The following is a 22,965-nucleotide window of genomic DNA, read 5'->3' on the forward strand; positions in this document are numbered from 1 at the left end:
GTAACCACTATGCTACCAGAGCTCCTTACTAGAAAGTAAATTCTTGGGCTGCCTTTCCAGACATAACTAAATCAGAAAGCCTGGATGCCCAACAATTTGTGTTTTCCTAAGTTTTCCAGGTAATTGTGATACACTGAAGTTGGAGAATCACTATATTAAGCTAAGCATTGTTGTTATTGCTGTTGAGTGTCATGGAGTTGGTTCTGACTCACAGCAACCCTGTATGGGGTTTCCAAGGATTGGCTGGTGAATTTGAACCACCGACCTTTCAGTTCAAACCGACCTTGCAGTCCAGCGCATATCACATGTGTAGTTTAGTCCTTCTTTGCTACTCTATGGATCACCTGAGAGTTGGTTAGAAATGCAGACTCTCAGGCCCCAGCCCAGACTTGCTGAGTGAAAATCATCACTAACAAGATCTTCAGGTGATTGCGTGCGCATACCTTTGCACAGGACAATACTGTAAGGTGGGTATAACCCTTTCTGAGGTCTAGGTCTTCTGGGGCTGCCAGTTTGGCCTTCTCTAAGGAGCTCTGTGTACCGTAGTGGTTATGAATTGGACTGCAAACCTCAAGGTCAGGAGTTTGAAACTACCAGCTGTTCCGTGGGAGAAAGATGAGGCTTTCTTCTCCGGTAAAGATTTACAGCCTCAGAAACCCTGCGATGGGTTGGAACCAACTCCACAGCACATAACCATCACCACCATGTGTCTGAGTTTGTCCTTAAAATTGCTGTTGTTCTTAAAAGAGTGTTGTTGTGATGGGTACAATTCACAGTGATCCTGTATGGGTTTCTGAGGAACAGCTGGTGGGTTTGAACTGCCAACCTTGAGATTAGAGGTCCAGTGCTTATCTTATAGCACTACACCAGGACTCCCCTGTAAAGATTAAAGCCTAGGAAACCCTATGAGGCTACTCAATAGGAAACCCCATGTGTTCTATTCCATCACATTTGATTGTTATGAACTGAAATAGACTCAACAGTACACAACAATATCATTAACCAAAGTAACTTAAGTGACTCTCTGGTTCCTTCTTAGACCCACACCACCATGCTTGAGGTGCAGCCATCCTTCCATACCACCCTCCACTTCACCCCACCCCCAAGGCTCACTCTGTGGATATGACTGCCCAGAGGTACCCACTACCCTGTTCATACATGTGGCTTTCTCTTCTTTTTACTCTGTGTTAGCCTTGCTTTTTGCTATTCAAATGGTAGCTTTAAGAATTGCATCATACAATCTGATAGCCAGTAGTCCCATGGGGTCATCGAGCCTTTGAAATTCGGCTAGTACGAATAGAGATGCGTGTTAAGTATTAAGGAAACATCATAGATTGAAAGCTTTGCAAGAAAAAAGAATGCCAGGCATCTTATTAACAATTTTTATATTGATTACATGTTGAAAGATTATTTTGATGTATTAAGTTAAATAAAACATTCTATTAGAATTAATTTCACCTAGTTTTTCCCTCGGAGTCCTGGTGTGGTGCTATAGGAAAAGCACTAGATCACAAGGTCAGTTTGAACCACAAGGTGGTGATTCAAACCCACTAGCCACTTCTCAGAAACCCTATATAGAGTCTATGTAGAGTTACTATGAGTGGGAACCGACTGCATGGTACTTAACAACAGTAACAACAACATTTGTTTTTTATGTGGCTATCCTGGTGTGGAGCTGTGGGTTCATGTGTCAGACTGCAAATCGTTTGAGCTGCAAGGTTGGTGGTTCAAGCTCACCAGCTGCTCCTTGGAAACCCTATACAGATAGGGACACTATGGGTCAGAATTGACTTGATGGCACTTAACAACAACAACTAAAATATTTAAGATATCACATGTGGCTTCTGTTGTTTTTCTACTGGACAGTGGTATGCTAGAGAACAGGGCTGAGGGTCCTTAAAAGAGAGAAAGCCCTCTGAGGAAAGTACTGTGTCTCTTCCTTGTTCTGTGCCAAGCCTCGGTGGCTCATGGGTATCAGAGCTGCTGCCAGAGGATCTTTCCAGTGGTTCATACCAGGATTGCTTACCTTTACCCAAAGTCCTGAACAAATGCAGGACTCTGTTGTTAAGATGCTTGTCTTCATGGGAAATGTTGCATGCTTCCTGCCCTGATTACCAAATTGGAAGTCAGAAGAGGAAAGTATTTCTTCTACTAGCCACACAAAAATCTTTATCACCCCTTTCTCTCTGTAAGTAGTTCTGAGAATGTTAATATCAGTTTTGAATAATTACAAGGCTACGATTTGCTGGGTATCTATAGTTTTCCAGTGCCTATCATTATACCATCCTGTGAAGCAGCCCTTACTCCAGTGTATAGAAAAGAAAGGAAGGACTGGAAAAGCTACTTTCTCCATAGTCAGAAATGGTTGGTGGTATAAGTCAGTTTCAACTCCGACCTTGTGTAGGTTTCCAAGACTTTAAATCTTAGTGGGAACAGAAAGTCTCATATCTTTTCCTTGGAGCGGCTGGCAGGCTTGAACTACAAATCTTGTGGTTCACAGTCCAGTGCTTATTGTATGGAGCTGCCACACTCTTAGTAGAAATCAGTAAAGCTACAATTCAGTCCAGGGCCATTTGACTTTCTTCTTATTATATAACACTACTCCTAAGCGTAACCAGTAGAAGGTTAAAAGGCTTTACACAGGCATTTCACTAATAATTATAGACTTCTACTGATTGTCCTGGTGTGGCACTGCAGGATAATGCACTAAACTGCAAGATGGGTTTGAATTGCAAGGTCGGCAGTTCAAATCCATCTGCTGTTCCTTGGAAGCCCTATACAGGGTCTCTATGAGTTGGAAATGACTCGACAGCACTTAACAATAACAACAATTCTTTCCATATAAGAAGCATAGCACAGAGGGCTGGGGATAAGGCAGATGGGCTGCCAGATTCCCAGTGTGAATCTAGCAATCCATCTGCTGGCTTGTCACAGACAACTTAACCATGGCAGAAGAAACAGGAGTAGAGCGAATCCTTTGGGGTGTATGGTCTGGTTAACTGCTGTCTAGTCGGTTCTGACTCATAGCCATCCTGTATAGGGTTTCTGAAGCTTTAAAATCTTTGTGGAAGCAGGAAGTCTCCTTTCATCCTGAGGAGGAGCTGACGGGCTTGAATCTCAGACCTTCTGGTTCACAGTCCAGTGCTTATTATATATGGGGTAGGCCCAAATCACAACAACTAAAAGTTGCTGTTGATTGAGAAGCACTTACATTTAAATGGTTGTAGATTTCAGACCATTCTTTGGATCTTACAGTTGGAAAGTATGAAACATCTTATAGGGTTTGGAACTCAGTGCCCTCAAATTATACCCAAAAGTATGGGGCAGGGGCAGGAACCTCATCTTCTCTTATTCATCTGTAACTCTCCTGTCTTGTTTATTGTCTTTTGCCCCAAGTACCATGACCTATTAAAAATGTGCCTGCTTGGCTGAGACATCAGAACTAACTTGTGAAATAATGAAAATGGAAAGAAAGCTTTTCAGATGATCTGGGTTTTACATACAACCCCTGTACTTTTCAAGAAATTTCAGTTTTCCTTTAACACGGATGACAGAAAACAAGGGCTAGGTCAGGCTGTAAAGACCATTGAGTTCAAACCCTTTATTCTGTAGGAACTGGGGTCCACAGATTGAAAGTCACACATCTAGTGGGCAAAAGCTGGGGCCAGAGCCTTAGACTTATAATTCCATGCTCTTTGTACTTCCCTAGCTCCAAACAGAAAATTAGAAAAGGGGATCAAGTGGTTTCTGTTTACAGGACTCAACGTATAGTTTGGGCATTGAGAATCAGATAATGTAAGGGTTCACATAGTCCTTGGATGGCAGAGATGATGTCCATCCCCAGCTTCTGACCAGGGTCCACTTTCCATCTGGAATGCTCTAGCCCACAGGCACTGAAGGTCATTAAAATGAGTGAGTCACTCAGTTAAAGAATTTGGAGAAAAAATCCAAACTATGCATGCTCTGCTCTGTGAAATAACCTTTCTGTCCTTCCATGGTTGTGGGGAAAAGGAAAAACAATCATTGGCCCAGGTACGCCTTACCTCATTTTGGAACCTTCCTGACTACCTCAATCTTCCTACCACTATTCTTTGCACATAGTGTTTCCTGAAAGCCAAATTGGAAGGATTGTCTTCTGAGGCACGGAAACAGTGACTCTGACCCCTTTGTTTATAAGCTCTTAGAAAGGCCTGGAAGGCTCAAGGGAACCTTGCCTCACTTCTGAGGACTGATAGACCTACAGTCCTTTAAACATCAAGCTTTTAAGTATCAGCTAGTGGAGTCAATCAGAAATATTCTCACCCTGGAGAACAGGAAAGCCCTGGTCTAGAATCCCCATATGGTTTTGCTCATGGACAAATGTTTCTCCTGGAAGTTTTAAAGTTAATAAGATTTTTAAAAAATATAGCAGGGTGAGGGAGAGACAAAATGCCTAACCAGTGTCAATACATTGCTGTGTTTAATCTCCTATTTTCCTGTGGTTTCCAATTTTACTTTATAATGATAATAAGCATCGTTCATTCATTCCTCACACTTGTCAATACCTATCATCTAGATGCTGATGATACAGTAGTGAACAGGATGAGGTCCTTCCCATACTAAAACTTCTACTTATTGATGGTGAGGGGAGGACAGGACATAATGTGAGACACTAATAAATCCCAGAGGAGAACATTAGGTTGGGATGAGAGGATGGAGAGTCACGGGGTGCTGTAGGATAAGCACTGGACAGTAGGTCAGTTTGAACTGCAAAGTCGATGGTTCAAACCCACCAGCCTCTCCTCAGAAACCCTATACAGGGTATCTATGAGTGCTATGGAGTCTTGGTGTGGCGCTGTGGGCTAATGCGCCAGACTGCAAAGTCATTTGAACTACAAGGTCAGTGGTTCAAGCTCACCAGCTGCTCCTTGGAAACCCTATACAGGGTCACTATGTGTCGGGATCAGCTCAACGGCACTTCACAACAACATGAGTGCTATGTTGACAGCACTTGCCAACAAGATAGCAACAATCTATTCTATCAAAAGGAAGAGCTCTTTCTCCAGCTCTTCACCTGGTTTGGCTCATCACTCCTTTCAAGTCTCAATTTCTCTCATTTTGTTATTCCAACTCATAGGGACCCTGTATAGGGTTTCTGTGGAGTGATTGATGAATTTGAATTGCCAACCTTGTGGCTCAAACTGATCTTGAGGTCCAGTGCTTATCCTACAATGCCACACCTGAACACCTAGGGACAGATTATGAATATCTTAAGCCCTTCCTTGCCCATACCAAAGGAAAGACAGAACCATGATAAATCAAACCAAATTGAGAACCAGGAACACCAAACACAAAAATTCTGGATGTGCCTTGAGGTTTGTGATGAGGAAATACCTTCATAGAACTAGAGGACTTGTCCTTAGAATAACATTTTGACATAAACTGACTTATTGTAATATTATTAACATAAGTATCCACCTCTGCATACAGTTAAACCCCCCACCCCCGGCTGAGGAAACCCAACTAATATCTCACAAACTACTACCTAAGGGCAGACTGACTCCCCTATGGAAGGAGTCCTGAGTTTATTAAACCTTGCTCCCCAATTCCTCGGGATCTTCCCCACTCATGGACACAGATCCACTTCTCTCTCTGAAGTGTACTATCCTTTCCAATAAATCTTATGAATGAATGCCCAGTGTGCTTGCATCCTTGAGAAGCAGGGAGACCAGTTAAGTCTGATTCTTCAGATTCCTGGAGAGTGGGCCCAGGGGACACATGATACTTTAGGTAGAGGGAATGGAAAAGATAAAGGCCCTTTATCCTTGAGAGGACTCGCTCAAGGATGAGACAAAAGCCAGCCTGACCACAATATAGTGAGCGGGTTGAGGAGCAATGGAGCAGACTCCACAGGGCTTTTTAAGGCCATGACAAGGAGCTAAGTTTGAGTCTAACTGTGAAGAGAAGTCATGGAAAGTGAGGTGACACAAGTTGACAAAGATTTTCTCCTGGGATTCTTTCTGTGTTCGCAGGGAACACACCCCTTCCATTAGACTGAAGGTGCTAAGTCCAATAGTGGGGTGTGCGGCCTCTGGTAAGTTCCTCTATCACTCAAGAAAGAGCCTGAAAACAGGAGTAGCTGGAGTTGGGGGAACTGCGCTCACCTCCTTCCAGGATTCCAGTCTCTGGTACTCACCCTCGACTGTCAACTCCACTGTCACCTGGCGAGCTCCACTGCCATTGGTGGCTTCACAGGTATACTTCCCTTTGTCTTCTTCATGGACAGCATGGATCACAAGGCTGAAAGTCCCTCGTATACCACAATCCACCAGGAAGCGTCCTCCACTGATAATGGGCTGCCCATTTCTGTGCCATGTCACCTGGGGCTCTGGGTAACCTCGAACCTTCAAGGAAAAGAAGGAAAAGTGAGAGTTTATATAAATGAATACTTAATATGTGCCAGTGTCAGAAGATCAAGAGCTCAGCCTTCGGTATGGATTACATTCAATGTAAAGAAAACAAAAATCCCCATCACTGGACCAATAAACAACATTCTTATCAACGGAGAAAAGATTGAAGTTGTCAAGGACTTCATTCTTCTTGGATCAACTATCAACACTCACGGAAGCAGCAGTCAAAAGATCAGACGATGTATTGCATTAGGAAAACCGCCGCAAAAGAACCTTTTAAAGTGTTGAAGAGCAGAAATGTCAGCTTGAGGGCTAAGGTGCGCCTGACCCAAGCCATGGTATTTTCAATAACCTCATATGCATGCGAAAGCTGGACAGTGAATAAGGAAGATCGTAGAAGAATTGATGCTTTTGAGTTATGGTGTTGGAGGAGAATACTAAAAGTGCCATGGGTTGCCAAAAGAACCAATAGATCTGTTTTGGAAGAAGTGCAGCAAGAGTGCTCCTTAGAAGCCAGGATGGCCAAACTTCATCTCTCATACTTTGTACATATTGTCAGGAGGGACCAGTCACTGGAGAAGGATATCATATTTGGTAAGGTGGAGGGTCAGAGAAAAAGAGGAAGACCCCAATGAGATGGACTGGCCAAGTAGCAGCATTGATGGACTCAAGCGTGGCAACAGCAGTGAGGTTGGCCCAGGATCGGGCAGTGTTTCGTTCTGCTGTGCATAGGGTCACTATGAGTTGGTACCGACTTGATGGCAGCTAACAACAACAACAATATGTGCCAGGTATACTCTTGAATGCTGCACATGTGTTAACACATTAATCTTCATAACAACCCTTGGAGTAGATTCTACATTGATCTCCATTTTATAGACAAGCAAACTGAGGCACAAAAAGTGTTGGTAAATTTCCCTGGGTCTTGAAGGAAGAGAGTCAGAGTTAGGCATTCTGGCTCCAAAGTCACATTTGTAACTCTCAAGTATGGCTTCATATTAGAATCACCAGGGGTCTTAAAAAAAAAAAAAATTAGTGCTCAAGCTCAACCACAGAGCAATTAAATATGAATCTCAGGGGTTGGGGATTATAAGCACCTTGTATCTAAAGTGAAAACAGGAATTGCTGTGACCTTGCTGAGTTCCAAGGTCTGAATGATTTGCAACTTCAATGCTTGTCCACTCAATATGGGAACAATTTGTCCAACCACTCCCTAAAATTACCTAAAACTGATTCAGCCTCAGGTAAACCCATTTTTACTCTGCCCACGACACTGGGCTCCTGGGTGGGGAAGGCAGATTCTGGATCAGGGTCTCTCACTCAAGCATGCAGATGAATCACTTGGGATCTTGTGAAAACGCAGATTCTGATTCTATAGGTCTGGGCGTGGAGTCAGTTAGACTCGTTGTTGTTGTTGTTGTTGTTAAGTGCTGTTGAGCCAGTTCTGTCCCACAGTGACCCTATATAGGGTTTCCGAGCAGCAGCTGGTGAGCTTGAACTGCCGACCTTGCAGTTCAAACAACTTTGCAGTCTGGTGCATTGACCCACAGCGCCACACCAGGACTCTGTAGAGACCCTGTATAGGGTTTCTGAGGCTGTAAAGCTTTATGGGAGCAGAAAGCCTCATCTTTTCTCCCATGGAGCGGCTGGTGGATTTGAACTGATGACCTTGTGGTAGCAGCCCAACATGTAACCCACTCCATTACCAAGGTTCCTTAGGTCTGGGGTGAGGTCTGAAAATCTGTAGTTTAGATAAGCTCCCAGGGATGCTGATGTTTCACGTACCTGGAACTCATAAGGTCCTAGACTTAAGTTGCTCAGTATCAAAGCCACTAACCACATGTGGAGACTGAGCACTTGAGATGTGTCTCCTCCTGACTGAGCTATGCTGTAAGTATGAATTATACACTGGGTTTCAAAGGCTTAGAATAAAAGAAAGAGTATAAATTACCTCAATAATTTAAATGTTGATTACATGCAGAACAGATAGTATTGTTGATATTGTTGTTGTTGTGTGCCGTGGAGTTGGTTCTGACTCATAGTGACCCTGTACAAGTTTCTGAGGCTGTAAATCTTTACGGGAGCAGTAAGTCTCAGCTTTCTCCTGTGGAACAGCTGGTAGTTTCGAACTGCTAACCTTGCGCTTCACAGCCCGATTCGTAACCACTATGCTACTAGAGCTCCTTAGTATTGTTGATATGCTGGGTTAAATAAAATATATCATTACAATTTGAAATGGTGTATGTGGTTCATATGATATTTCTAGGGCAGTGCTGCTGTGGACTGTTAACCTCCAAGTTCAATGGTTCAAAGCCACCAGTCGCTCCACAGAAGTGTTATACAGGGTCGGTATGAGTCTCAACCTATACAACGGCACTTAACAACAACAACAATGCAAAGAACACACTTGGTCTTTGAAAACAGGATAAAAAAAAGTTAAATAAAAAATGTTTCTTTTATCGGTGTATCTGCATAATGAATAAATAACAGACACATTCATTCATTTATTGAGGCCTTCAATGCATTTAACTCTAGCAATGGAAACAAATCAATAAAATGCAAGCCTGGATGACAAATGCCTGTGTCCGTATAAAATCATGGAATCTGGTGACCCTACCTTAACAGAAAGGAAGGTATATGCACAGGAACATCATTACCCTGCTAAAGCTTTAGTATTCTCATTTTCAGAAAACAACTACAGAACCCTTTTCCACTGAAGAAAATCCCTTGTGAGTCTGGTCATAGAGTAAATTTGTAAACCATCATATCTTTTCCACCCTGTTAAGCGGGGCGAGCCTATTTTCTAGAGGACGCTCTTCTACCCTTCTGTCAGCTTTGGAGAAAAGGGAGTACAGAGCAGGGCACTGGGGAGGAGATAAATCATTAACTGCACCAAAGGCGTCCTTAACATTCCATCAGCAAGTACGCTGGCCCCCTGCAGCAGGTCCAGCCCTAGTAGCTTTCAGGCCCTGAGGCATGAATGATTAACTGAGGACAAGGCAAACGTTCCAAACCTCAAAGAAACAGATCTCTTTCTCCTTTTCTCTTTTCCCTTCATTTTCTACATACACTTAGAGTTTATCTCTGAAATGTGCTGGAAAGTTCAATGTGAAAGTATCCAGCAATTTTAAAATGTGTTAAAATTGGTACCACAGTTTGCAAATGACACTTTTATAACCACCTTGCATCTGAGCTAAAAGCAGGAATTGCTGTGACCTTGCTGAGTTCCAAGGTCTGAATGATTTGCAACTTCAGTGCTTGTCCACTCAATACGGTAACAATTTGTCCAACCACTCCCTAAAATTACCTAAAAGTGATTCAGCCTCAGGTAAACCCATTTTGACTCTGCCCAAGACACAGGGCTCCTGGTTGGGGAATGAAAAGAAAGCAGCTTTGGTTCCTCTTTGAGAGGCACACGGGAGCCCTGCAGCAGGAGGGGCGGTCCCTGCCTTCTCACCCCCACCCCCAACAGTGCCTTCATCACTGGCCTTCAGCCAAGATACCACAGCTAGGATTTCTAAAGGTTCAGGATCTTCACCAAGGTGACAGTAACAACCTTTTGTTGTTTTTAAGTGCCAATGAGTTGGTTCCAGACCCATAACAACCCTGTATAGGTTTTCTGAGGAGCAGCTGGTGAGCTGGAACCACCACCCTTGCTGTTCAAACCGGCTTTGCAGTCTAGTGCATTAACCCCCAGTGCCACACCAGGACTCCAGTAATATCCTACTGACATTGAATTTTTAAAGGGCCTCCATGTATCGAATCTTACTTGATTCTTGACATGTTATGAGGCATGGGTCTTAGGTGGGGCTCCCCAGAATGAGAACCTGAAACAGGGATTCAGAGAACTCTGTCTGCACACTCATGGTAGCTGGTGGGGGTGGGGGTGTTGGGGTTGGGTTTGGCACCAACAGTGCCTGTGACAGCATGCAAAATCAATTATGGACAGATTTCAATAGAGCTTTCAGAATAAGACTAGGAAGCAAGGCCTGGTGATCTACTTTAGGAAATTAGCTCATGAAAACCCTGTGGCTCACAGACTTTATTTATTAGCTTTTCATTGTGATTTGGGTGAAAGTTTACAAAGCAAATTGATTTTCCTTTCAACAACCCATACACATTTGTTTCATGCCAATGTAACATCACTTGTCCCACTTCCTCTCTGTGGACTCACTTACTTTAGGCACATCATCAGGATGGGCCAAGTGCTGGAGAAGGGCATCATGTTTAGTAAAGTGAAAGGCCAACACAGGCGAGCAACCCTTAATGAGATGGATCGATACAATAGTTGCATGAAGATGAATAGGAAGGGGGTAAGGTTTCATTCTGTTTTACATGAGGTCACTATGAGTAGAAGCCCAGTCAACAACAACAGCACAGCTGAGAAAAGATGCCTGGGGAAGTAGATGATTTGTTGGTGACCTCACCTGGCAGAGGTAAGTGACACATCTGGGACCACAATTTTGGTCTTCAAGTTCAGTGTTCTTCTCTTTATGCTTCATTTTAAGTTTGTGGTTTTGGTGAGACAAATACAGTAGTACCCCAAGAACTGACAAAAGTGTGTATGTATGATAGAACCTAAAACTCTTATATATATATAAAGCAATGTCTGCTCCCTCCTTTAGGAACTGACCAAAGTTTCACAAAAGATATGGTCATGCCATACGCAAGTCTCAGGCTGTTCCACTGGATTCACAGTAGGACAGGACTTGGTGCCATGCATGTGTCCAAAACACCCCTAGAAGAGTCACTGAGGCTCAGAGAGGAGAGCCCGAGAGCCGGGGCCTCACCCCTGTGTCTGGCTTGGCTTCCAAGCCCTCCCGACTGTAAATCCTTTTAAAATTATTCTCAATGAGAAAATAGCCCTTGCTACTTAAGGTTCCTTCAGTCTCTGAGATACTATGGTTCTAAGTGGTGACCTTCTTAGCATCTTGGGGAAGATTCTTCTTGTCCCCTCTGTTCTCCTCTGAGTACAGCCCACAACTGCAGTACCCTCTAATCCTCCATACATGAAAACCAAGTGACCACAGAAGAAATGCTCACAACCATGAGCAGGCAATCCTGATGTTTCAACATAATGAGTTTTTGGAGACAACCCCAAAGAGGGTCATTCTAAGGAGAATCATATTTTGGCTACAATAACCACATTTAATTGGAAGTTGTGTTCTTGAACAAAAGCCCAGTATGAAATAAATCAAGGACATAATCAACCACTTGTCATAAAAATAAAAATACAATCCCCACAACCCCTATAATAATTTAAACAGCATAACTATGTTCCAACTCTGTAAAATGTCCTAAAAGACCTTTATGGCCTCAGAAGGCCTTTAAAAGGAATGGGGGCACACTTTGTATTGCTGGATGGGTGAGGAGAAGGGTGGGCTACAGGCTGGCTTGCACCTCCCTGTCTCATTCAGTAGACATTTTTCAGAACCTGACATTGTCTTGAGATGTACTTAATGACTAGATGTGAAACATTCTTAAGGGCACTAAGTTTCTTGATTTTTCTCCAGTAGGTGTGAAGTATTTTCAATTGCTTCTAAACTAGCCAAGACAGACTACCACAACCCGAGTCCAAAGTATTGACAAAGTATTGATATTCTTGGTCCCCACAATACCCAAGACCCAGGTAGAACACCTGCCTTTCATTATCTCCATGAGGTGCTTTAGCTGTTTCTGATCATCTTCTATGTGTCTTTTATTCCCGGGCAGGGCTTGTCCCCGACATCTGCAGGGCAAAGCTGCTGGGCGGATTATCAGCTAGATCTAGGCAAGAGGACAGAATTCTGCCCAAGCCAGGCATGGAGGGAGATCAAATGGAGAGAAACCAGGATTGAGTTAAGGCCATGGTGAAAACAAACTGCCCATCAGAATGCTGCAGGGCTAGGAGGACACAGAAACAAGACATGAGTAGGGAGCTGAGATCTTTGTAGGGTCAGGGACAAGACTCACTAAGTAGTAAGGCTTTACCTGAATCTTGTAGAGTAATGGAATCTATGCTGGGAAAGGCTAGGAACTTTCAGACAGACATCTCCCCAAGCTGGACAAAGTTTGATTCTGCAACACTGCGGCCTATACACTCAGAATTTTCTGCCTGCCTGTAACCTGCTCTTAACCTGCTACTTTTATTATACATGAGTTCTCCTATTTTAAATGACTATAGCAGAGTTGGTGATTAGAATCTACAAAGTAAGAAGAAATAAAACCCATGGTGTTGAGGATTTGGTTTAAAGGGAAAGCCCCATGCACTCTGTATAAGCTCACTTGGATAAATGGACATTGTGTTCGTTAGGCGTCCTTGAGTTGGTTCTGATTCATAGCAACCCTGTATAGGATTTCTGAGGAACAGCTGGTGAGTTTGAACCGCCGGCCTTGCAGTTCAGACCAAGCTTTCAGTCCAGGCTTATCCTACAGAATCACACCAGGTCTCCAAAAGTAAACTTGAAGATGCAGGGATCGAACCCCAGGCCTCACATATGCAAAGCTTGTAATCTACTACCCACCCCCACCCCCAAATAAACATGGATGCACAGAAAAGGGAATTAAAACATTATCATCGGAAACAGGTCAGACCACAGATTAATTACATAAAGCTTTCATCATGGGATATAATGAGGGTGAAGAGTGAAGGCCTAAGCATGGCATGACCAAGCTTAGAGCTGATGTCTGTATCAGCAACTGGCACCTGGCCACAAAGACGGGCAGGCAGTTAATTAAGGCTTTGCATAATCCTGTTGCCAACAATTGAAAACTCTAACTGAACCCACAAAATACATCACGAAGAGATCATACCAGCTAAAACCAGCAGTTATTGTGGGGCTTAAGTTGCAGGATGCTTCCCTCTGACCCTTAGTGCTACTTGTGAAACAGAGATGACCAATGTGCTTCAGTGAAAAATAAAATCAGAATGCAGAATAAAATCTGATTGGCTTAGCAAATGCCACATGGGTCTTCAGGGGTGGAAACGTAAAGTCTCTATCTGTAAAAAAGCCACTCTCACTATGGATGGCATGTCATTTCCTATGATTCAAGACACGGGAATGCCCACACACCTCACATCTGCAAATAGGAGATTTCTTATTTTTCCTGCTAGAGTTACATAGCTTGGTAGCCTTGGGTTACAACTCAAGCCCTTTTGAAGTAGTTATCCCATCTCCCACTTCCACCCCCCCCAAAAGAAAAGATCTAATTCCTTGTATCTAGACCAAGCTTCTCAGCACTTGCAATCTTTTAATAATACTGGCATCTGAAACTCTTTAAAGCAGCCCACCAAAGAGTCATTGGCTAATGGGACCCTTTCACATAGATGCTTTCTTGTTTCTCCATGTTCACGGTTTTCATATAGAATCAAGAGTCCTTCTGGTTGAACTTCCAGGATGGCTGTGGAATGCCACCTCACTAGGAACTTCTCTCTAGGATAAACACTGGACTGCAAACCACAAGGTCAGCAGTTCGAACCCACCAGCTGCTCCACTGGAAAAATATGAGGTTTTCTGTTTCTGCAAAGATTTACAGCCTCAGAAACCCTATATAGGGTCGTTATGAGTCAGAACCAACTTGGCATCACTTTAACAACAACAGGAACTTCTCAACACAAAGCTTTGGGGTTTGGGCTGTACTCATTCTCATGATAAGGAGCTCTGGTAACACAGTGGTTACAAATCAGGCTGCTAACTACCCAGCAGTTCCACGGGAGAAAGATGAGGCCTTTTTGCTCTCATAATTTATAGCCTTGGAAACCCTGTTTAGGGTCATTATGAGTTGGAATCAACACCACGGCACAAAACTACCAACCACCACCATTCTCCTGATGTGTTCCCAAGGACACTGTGCCTTATTTGGTGCAGCTGGTCTGGGAGATCACCCTCCTATGGTGTCTCTCTGGTTTCTGCTAGCAAGTTGAAATATACTTTTTGGCATATTTAAAGACAAATAAGAAGCATTGATATTGTAGAGGCTTGACAAATGAGTGTTGTGGTTTGGTTTTCTTTTGATTTGTGCAGGATTTCCTGGTCACCTTTTTTCTGTATAAGCAATAGACCCCTTCTTTGAAGGAGCTGCTCCTCTCTCTACCCATATTACATGTGATTTTGGTAGGGATGTCAAACATGAGCTGCCTCTTGGCCAATGTGTTTGGTCTCAGAAAATGAGCACATTATCTAAGCCAGCCAATCAGAGTGCTTCCCTGAAATTTTATGTTTGAATATCAGGAGAGCAAAACGGCTTCTTTTCACTGGGATCCAAAGCTGATGTAAGTCTGAAGCTGTCTTTAGTCATCCTCTCCTCTCCTCATTCCCCATGTGGTTGCCTCCAACCAAGAGGACGAAGCCATCTGAAGTAGAGTAAGACCTTACACATATAGTGAGGGAGAGATGAAAGAAGACACTGTCTAACACTCGTGATGGAGTCCGCATCCATTCCGTTATATGAAACTATACATTTATGTTGTTTCATCTAGCTTGAGTTAGTTTCTATCGCTTGCAAACAAGACTCTTGATGAATTCATGAAGATCTATGGCCTCTGGAGTCTGTACCAATCACAAACTCATTATTGCTGGGCAAGTTGCTTAACTTACCTTGCTCTCAGTGTGGTGCTGTAGATAAGCACTGGACTGCTAACCACAAGCCTGGCAGCTAAAACTCAACAGCTGCTCCTTGGAAACCCAATACAAGTTGGCTATGTCAGCACTTAACAACCCAACAACAAGGTGGAGAAGAACATGATGCTTGGTAGAGACTCAGCAAAAAAGAGGAAGACACACCCTCAACAAGATGAACTGATACAGTGGCTGCAACAATGGACTCAAATATAGCAACAACTGTGAGGATGTCACAGGACCAGGCAGTGTTGCGTTTTGTTGCACACAGGGTCAGTATGAGCTGGTGCCTAACTCAGGGACACCTAAGACCATTAACAACAAGGTAGGGATGGTACCAGTGTCCACTTGCAAGGAAAAGTTTGTCATCAAATGAGATAGCACAACTACATTTTGTTGTTGTTAGTTAGCTCAATTCACAATTGGTCTTTCTTGACGACATGTTCAAAGTAAGCAAGCCAAAGACTTGACATATGTTCTATTCTGAGGAGCATTGTATTCGCATTTCTTTATAAGACTGATTTGGCCATTCTCCTGGCAATCTTCAGTATTCTTCGCCAACACCACAGACCGAAGGCAACAATTCTGCATCTGTCTTCCCTTTTCAGTATCCAACATTTTCGTACATATGAAGTGATGGAAAATACTAGGGTTTGGATCAGGTACACCTTAGTTATAAAAGTCACATCTCTGTTTTCTAAAAAAACACAGATGGAGTGGTACATTTATTATAATTGCTGCTGTTTTTAAGCGCCGTCCAGTCAGTTGTGACTCATAGCAACGCTGTGTAGGGTTTCTGAAGAGCATCTGGTGGGTTGGAACTGCTGACCTTGTCATTCACAGTCCAGTACTGATCCTACAGCATCACGCTAGAAGTTCTTTCACTACAGTAGCACATTTATGTATCAGAAAAGTTAGATCCTCCCTCTCTTCTTTACATCTACGTCAATAACTCTTTATAATAAGGCATCCTATTTGAATTATAATGTTGGCGAGGAATACTTAAAGTACCAAAGATTGCCAGAAGAACGAACAAATCTGTCATGGAGGAAGTACAGCCAGAGTGCTCCTTAAAAGGGAAGATGGCAAGGCTTATCTCTTGTACTTTGGACATATTGTCAGGAGGGACCAATCCCTGGAGAAGGACTTCATGCTTGGAAAAGTGGAGGGTCAGCAAAAAAGAGGAAGACCCTTAGCAAGACAGATTGACACCGTGGCATCAACAATGGATTCAAACATATCAACAACTGTAAGGAGGGCACAGCACTGGGCAGTGTTTTATTCTGTTGTGCACAGGATTGCTATGAGTCAGAATTCACTCGACAGCACTTGAAGACAACAACAACAACAGAGTCCATTTAGCTCCCTGCATTTTTAGCAGCATCAAACTATTTTTGCCATAAGAAATATTGGCATTTATGAACTTTGGGGCTTGGTGTGTTTCATCTTGCGTAACTCACATGCTTATAGACAACCTCAAGGTACTGCATTCTTAATTAGCTAGAAACTCAACACTTTAGCTGAGAACATGTCTCTGGCTGAAATGGCTTATACTACTTTTCTCTAAAGAACTAGAGTTCATGAAAAAAGGGATCATTTGTTTTCACACAACATTGCAAAAACACATTTTAAAACAAACATCCCGTCTGCAGTGTTGTCTGTATCATTATATAACTTCTGTGACACCATGTGCAACTTAGAGACAGAGACCATCCCCTTGATTTCTGCTTCATTGACTAATGCAACCCTGGAATTTCAAGGGGCATGGGCAAATGTTGGGAGGGAAATAAATGTGAGGCAATAAATCAGGGTTCCCAGCCAGTCACGGCAGGACCTGGAGAGAGGGACATAAATCATTGGCAGAAGGGATGAAGCGAAGGGTTGTTCCAAACAACATAGAGACCATTGAGCAACCTGCCCTTACCCCTCAAACAGCAGAGTGTAGATACTACAAGACTCAAAAACTATGAGGGCTCTCTGAGAACATGAGGTGATTCTGTTTAAAGGTAGGCTGAACAAAAGTGACCTGGAGAGCCTGGAGACATGAGAACATCATGACTTGGTCTCCTTGGCTTCGTTTCAGAATTTCTGTCTTTCCAGGCTGCTCTCTGCGCCAACACCTGCTCTACAGTGGATTCTGGGGCACAAACCATGCATTGTGCTGGGACTCTCCCAGCTGGCAGGCTGGAAGGGTAGGAGTTAAGGAGGTGGGGCTTTGGAAACAGGACTTTTAATGCCACCTGTATCAATATGGCCAGGATAGCATTTCTGTTGCTGTCTGCAAACACCAGGCACAGTTGGCAGATAATAGCAATTTGAAGATATCACCTTAAGGCAGAATGTCTGCCCCATGACCTTAGCTTCCCACAGGCACCCTGAACTGCATAGACCATCACCCCAGAGGAGGAATCAAATGTGATTTCACATGCAATGCAACTGTTTTTTTGAGTTAACATTTGTAACATTGCTGGAGCAAGGCAGAGGCCAAGGGACCTGTGGCTGAGAGACCAAGGACCAGAGAGAGGCCTACCTGCTGGCATGGCTAGGAAGAAACTGCATTGACTGGAAGAACTGTGTCCTGAGCATTTCTTACCTTGAATTGTAACTTGTTAGCTTACCAAATAAACCCCATAACAGTGAGTATGGTGTCTGAGTTCTGTATGGCCACTGCAATGCATTATGGTGTCCAACTGAGTACACTGCTATGGGAGAGATGGTTGGTGTCACATCTGATAGAGAAGGTCTGACTTCAGCCTCATAGGAATTGGCTTTGGGCTGATGCTCAGTTTGATTCTCCTTCTCCCTTGTAAAGCTGGAGGAGGTTCGATGCCACACCTAAGCCATTTTACAGTCAGACTGCCTGCACCAGGCTGAAAAGTAACAATCAGACGTCTTCCTTTTTAAATTAGGACCATTTCTACACAGATTGTTCAATGCCAGCATTCTCTTTAATTCCATTCTGGTTGTTCCATTTCATATGTTGTTGTTGTTGTTAAGTGCCATGGAGTCGGTTCCGACTCATAACGACCCTGCACAGGGTTTCCGAGGCTGTAAATCTTTACGGGAGCAGAATGCCTCATCTTTCTCTCGCGGAACCGCTGGTAGCTTCGAACTGCTGACCTTGCGGTTCACAGCCCGATTCATAACCACTACGCTACCAGAGCTCCTTTCCATTTCATATAGTGAATTTAAAAATTATTTCATTGTTGTTATTGAGAATGCACATAGGAAACATATACCAATCCAGCAGTTTCTACATGCACACTTTAGTGACATTGATTACGTTCTTCAAATTGGGAAATCATTCTCACCCTCCTGTTCTGGGTTTTTCCCTCCCTCATTAACAGAAATGCACTGTCCTCCAAGCTTCCTATCTCATCTTTTGAGCTACACTTCTTGTCAATTTAATCCCAGATAGCTCTTAAAAGAGCAGAATGTTCAAGGCAAACCTTTTTTATTAGTCAGGTCCTGGTGTAGTGCTGTAGGATAAGCACTGGACTACTAACTAAAAGATTGGTGGTTCAAACCTACCAGCCTATCCTTAGAAACCCTACACAGGGTCACAATGAGTCAGAACTGCCTTGATGGCACTTAACAAAAAGGCTGAACTATTGTTTGGTTTTCAGAAGACTTCAGGGGATAATTTTTGTTAAAGGTTTAAAGATGATCTCAGGGCTATAGTTTCAGGGCTCACCCAGCTCCATGGCTACAGAAATTTTAGAGTCCACGAGCATTTGAAATTATTATTATGATTTGCATTTTCCTTCATCTTATCAGGTTATGTCTATGGAATCTTTGATGACAATGTTCAGTAATGGTAGCTGGGCACCATCCAATTTTGGTCTCATGACAAAGGAGGCAATTAGCACATAGTCCATATCCTTCTCCTATTCCTGAATCTCCTTCTTCCTCTGGTGCTCCAGGTGAATATAGACAAATTGCTGTGCCTTGGATGGCCACTAACAAGCTTTAAGACACTAGGCACTATGCAATGAACAGGAAGGTATAACAGACACACTAAATACATTATTGGGCCAATTAAGTAAGATGTACAAACTGAGGACCCAAATCCCATGAGGTATCTGGTCTGGTTGTACATAAGCAGCTTCAGCAGCTACTTTTGTTTTGTGTCATTGCTAGAGATATATCTCAGGAGCTCTGGTATATAGTGGTTATGACACTAAGGTCAGCAGTTCGAAACTACCAGCTGTTCCACATGAGAAAGATGAGGCTTTCTGCTCCCGTAAAGACTTATAGCCTCGGAAACCCTGTGCAGGGTCACTATGAGTCTGAACCGACTCCACGGCCCATTACCACCACAGATACATCTATCACACAACTTTTGCCAATTCAACATTTTACAAGTGTGCACCTATTGACAGCTATTACAATCATTGGCTGCACAGCCCTACCATTAATTAATATGATTTTTCCATCACTGTTAACACTCCTTTTCCCCTTCCCTTCCTTCCATACCTGGTGTTGTTGTTGTTAAGTACTGTCAAGTTGGTTCTGACTCATAGTAACCGTGTATAGGGTTTTCAAGGAGCAGTTGGTGAATCTTGTGGTTCAAACAGACCTTGAGGTCCAGTGATTGATTATCCTACAGTGTCACACAAAGCAGGGGACTTGCTCACCTGGCAGAGGAGTTTTATTTGTAACCCAAGGACAATGGAAAGACATGGGAAACTAAAGCAAGAATGTGACAAGACACGATGGATAAAACTAGAACATGCTCCAGGTCCTAATTCATATAGGCCTCTGTCTTAGGTTTCTGCTTTGAAGGCATGACTACTATGTATTACAGGAATGATTCCTACCCTTTCAGTAGCAGACATCTATCTGTCTGCTGTCTGTCTGCCTATCCAAAGTCCTGCGTTATAAATGTTGTTCTATGCCTTCCAGTCAATTCTGAGTCATCATATAGCAGAACTGCCCCTAGGGTTTTCTAGATGGCACTTAACGACAACAACAACAATCTTCATGGAAACAGACTGTTAGGTCTTTGTTCCCCAGAGTTGCTGGGTGGTTCAAACAGCTGACCTTTCAGTTAGCAGGCAAGTGCTTAACGACTGTGCCACCAGGGCTCCATATATAAAAATTTCAAATACTGTCTTGATCATTTTGTTGACACCTTAAAATAACCAGAGACTTACGTATCCAGGGGATACCAGGAGACAACATGGTGTGAAGAACATGAACTGTTTTCAATTGAGAAGTACCTAGAATTTCCCCTAGAAAATGTGCTCTGTCAATGAGGATATTTCATATTATACCTCAGCACTACTTCCCAAGAAAAGTCTTTTATACATAGGCTTTAGCTCAGGAGGCGCTGGGCAGTATGGGATTCTAGCCTTCCAGGTATCTCATCTAATTTTCCTAAGCTCCCTCTCTCTCGCTCTTTGGACCCATTCAATTACCATGTCTATTGAAACAGAGTGAGGTGCGAGGTACTAGACCAGCCTCTTTTCCACCCTAGCTAATTATCATTTTCATAACAGCCTGCAAGGTGTAGACTACAACTGTGAGGCTGAAGTTCAGAGAACTGCAAAATAACCTGTCCACAATGACAAAGCTGACAGTAATTGGAAAATGAAATTCAAATCCAGAATATATGCTCCAAAACCGATTTCTTTCCATCCTAGCCCAATACCTTCCTACAAATATCTTTCAAACCTTTACTGTGTGCCAGGCAGAGTGAGGGATGTCCTGAAGGAATGAGTCCTCTAGTCCTCTGCTGGAGCTTCCTCATCAACTCCTTTCCCCTCTACCTCTCAGAATGCATGCCTGAGTATGCATGGGAGAAGCAAGGGAGACTTCAAAAAGGCAACAAGTTTCTCTGAGTTTTGAAAGATTTCCCAGGTGGGAGACAGACTAAAGTGTGCAAGAATAACCCACGAGTTTGCCTTCTTTATTTCCTTCCTCCCCTCATCCTCCACATCTACTCCTTCAACAAGCTCTGTCATTCTACCTCTAAAACACACCCTGAATCTGTCTACTTTTCTTCTTCCTTCTCTATCTTACCACCTTAGTCCAAGCCCGGCACTGCTCACCTGGACTGAAGCAGCTTACTAACCACTAACCTCTAGTTGGTGTTAGTAACAAGTGCTGTCAAGTTTGTATCCAACTCACAGTGATACTGTTTAGGGTTTTCAAGGAGCAGCTGGTGAGTTTCAACTGACTATCCTGAAGTTAGCAGTCCAGTGCTTATCCCACATTACCACACCGGGACTCTTCTTTAACATCTAGTAGATTTTAAAAAATGTAAATTAGATTTCTGCTTCTGGGAACATGGAATGGATTCCTTTTCCCTTATTATTCTTCCCGAGTACAACTATAAACCCTAGACATGATAGATAAAACAAACACAAAAATACTCTGGAGGGTGGAGAGAAAACAGCAAATCAGCTAGGGATGTTGGGATCTAAGTAACAATACAATGGTGGGTTCTCTGGTTTATTTTTTGCCCCATAATATCCCAGATTAGGAGCTGAAGAAGCTAGTAACTTGGAAATGCCAAAAGAAACAGAGAAGAGACCAACAACAACAAAAATACTTCAATAAAAGTCTCTCTGGTCAACAGGCTAGAAACGGGGCATTGTTGGTTCAGTGGTATAAGTAGTACAAGTATCCATTCCATCAGGAGACCTTCCATGCAGGGTTTGATTCTTTGCCAGTGTTTCTCATGTGCAGCCACTGCCTGCCTTATGTGTTGCTGTGATGCTGAGTAGGTTTCAGTAGAGCTTCTAGACTCAGCAGGAGTAGGAAAAAAAAGGACAGGAAACGTAGCTCTAAAAATGGGCTAACGAAAACCCTATAGATCACAATGATCCAATCCACAATGGATCATGAGGAAGTTCCAGGACTAGGCATCATTGTGTTCCATTGTGCATGGGATCGCCATTAGTCGGAAGCCAACTGGATGGTAGCTAACAACAGAAAGACAGAAAAAATTTCAGCTTATAACTGCTCTATTTCAGTCAAACGCCATAGAAAATCTGTGGCCCCACATCCACCCATGTCAACAAAGGCTCAGCATCCTTACTTGTAACACACACCTTGCAGGCTGTTATGAAAATGATAGCTTGCTAGGGTGGTCAACAGCCTGGCCCACTACACCTCACTCTGTACTAACAGACATAGTAACTGAATGAATCCAAGCACAGACACAACCTCCCTCCCATAACCAGGGTGGTTTCAGACAAGGTCTACTAGGAAGTTTCAGCCTCAGTGTGTAATAGCAAGGATCTGCACTCCTCAGTGTCAGTGAAGACCACCTGGAACAACCTGGGCATCACAGGAGGACAGCCCACCAGAAGCCTGCACGCCTACCCTCACCAGGCAGGAGTGAGCTGCCCCCCACCCACTGGGTGACAGATAGAGAAGACCCAGCACTTCCAGTAAAAATTGACGGAGATAAAAGGAGAAATAAATAAATCCACAATTAGAGCTGGCAACTTCAACATTCCTTTCTCAACAATAGATAGAACAACTGAACAACAACAACAAAAAATCATCAAGCATATAAAAAACTCAACAATACCATTAACCAAAAGCATCAAGTTGACATTTATGAAATATCCTATCCCAACAACAGTAGAATACACATTCTTTTCAAGTGCATAGAACATATGTACGACATATCCTAGCCTAGGGTATAAAACAAACTCCAAAAAATGTAAAAGAAATGAAATCCTAACCACAATGGAATAAAACTAGAAATCAGTAACAATAAGATAACAGGAAACCTTGAAATACTTCTAAATAAATCACAGAACAAAGAAGTCTCAAAGGAAATAAAATAATATATTGAACTGAATGCAAATGAAGTGGGGACACAGATAAATCAGCATTGAAAGGGAAATTTATAGCATTAAATGAGTATGTCATTCGAAAACAGGGTAAGTCTCTAATCACATAAACTCCCATCTCAAAAACCTAGCAAAAGAATGAAATAAACCCAAATCAAGTAGAGGAAA

General features: G+C 43.0%; 1 protein-coding gene across 4 annotated transcripts in view; it reads right to left on the reverse strand.

Moving 5' to 3' along the window:
• MYLK (myosin light chain kinase) overlaps positions 1–22,965 on the reverse strand; it is a 318,431-nt gene that overhangs the window by 217,139 nt on the left and 78,327 nt on the right. For all 4 annotated transcript variants that reach the window (XM_006869367.1, XM_006869366.1, XM_006869365.1 and 1 more), the window contains exon 2: positions 6,176–6,383. In XM_006869367.1, coding sequence (XP_006869429.1) covers positions 6,176–6,383 — 208 coding nt within the window. The remainder of the gene's footprint in view (positions 1–6,175; positions 6,384–22,965) is intronic.

This window comes from Chrysochloris asiatica, unplaced genomic scaffold, assembly GCF_000296735.1.
Source record: "Chrysochloris asiatica unplaced genomic scaffold, ChrAsi1.0 scaffold00130, whole genome shotgun sequence".
NCBI classification, from domain to species: Eukaryota; Metazoa; Chordata; class Mammalia; order Afrosoricida; family Chrysochloridae; genus Chrysochloris; species Chrysochloris asiatica.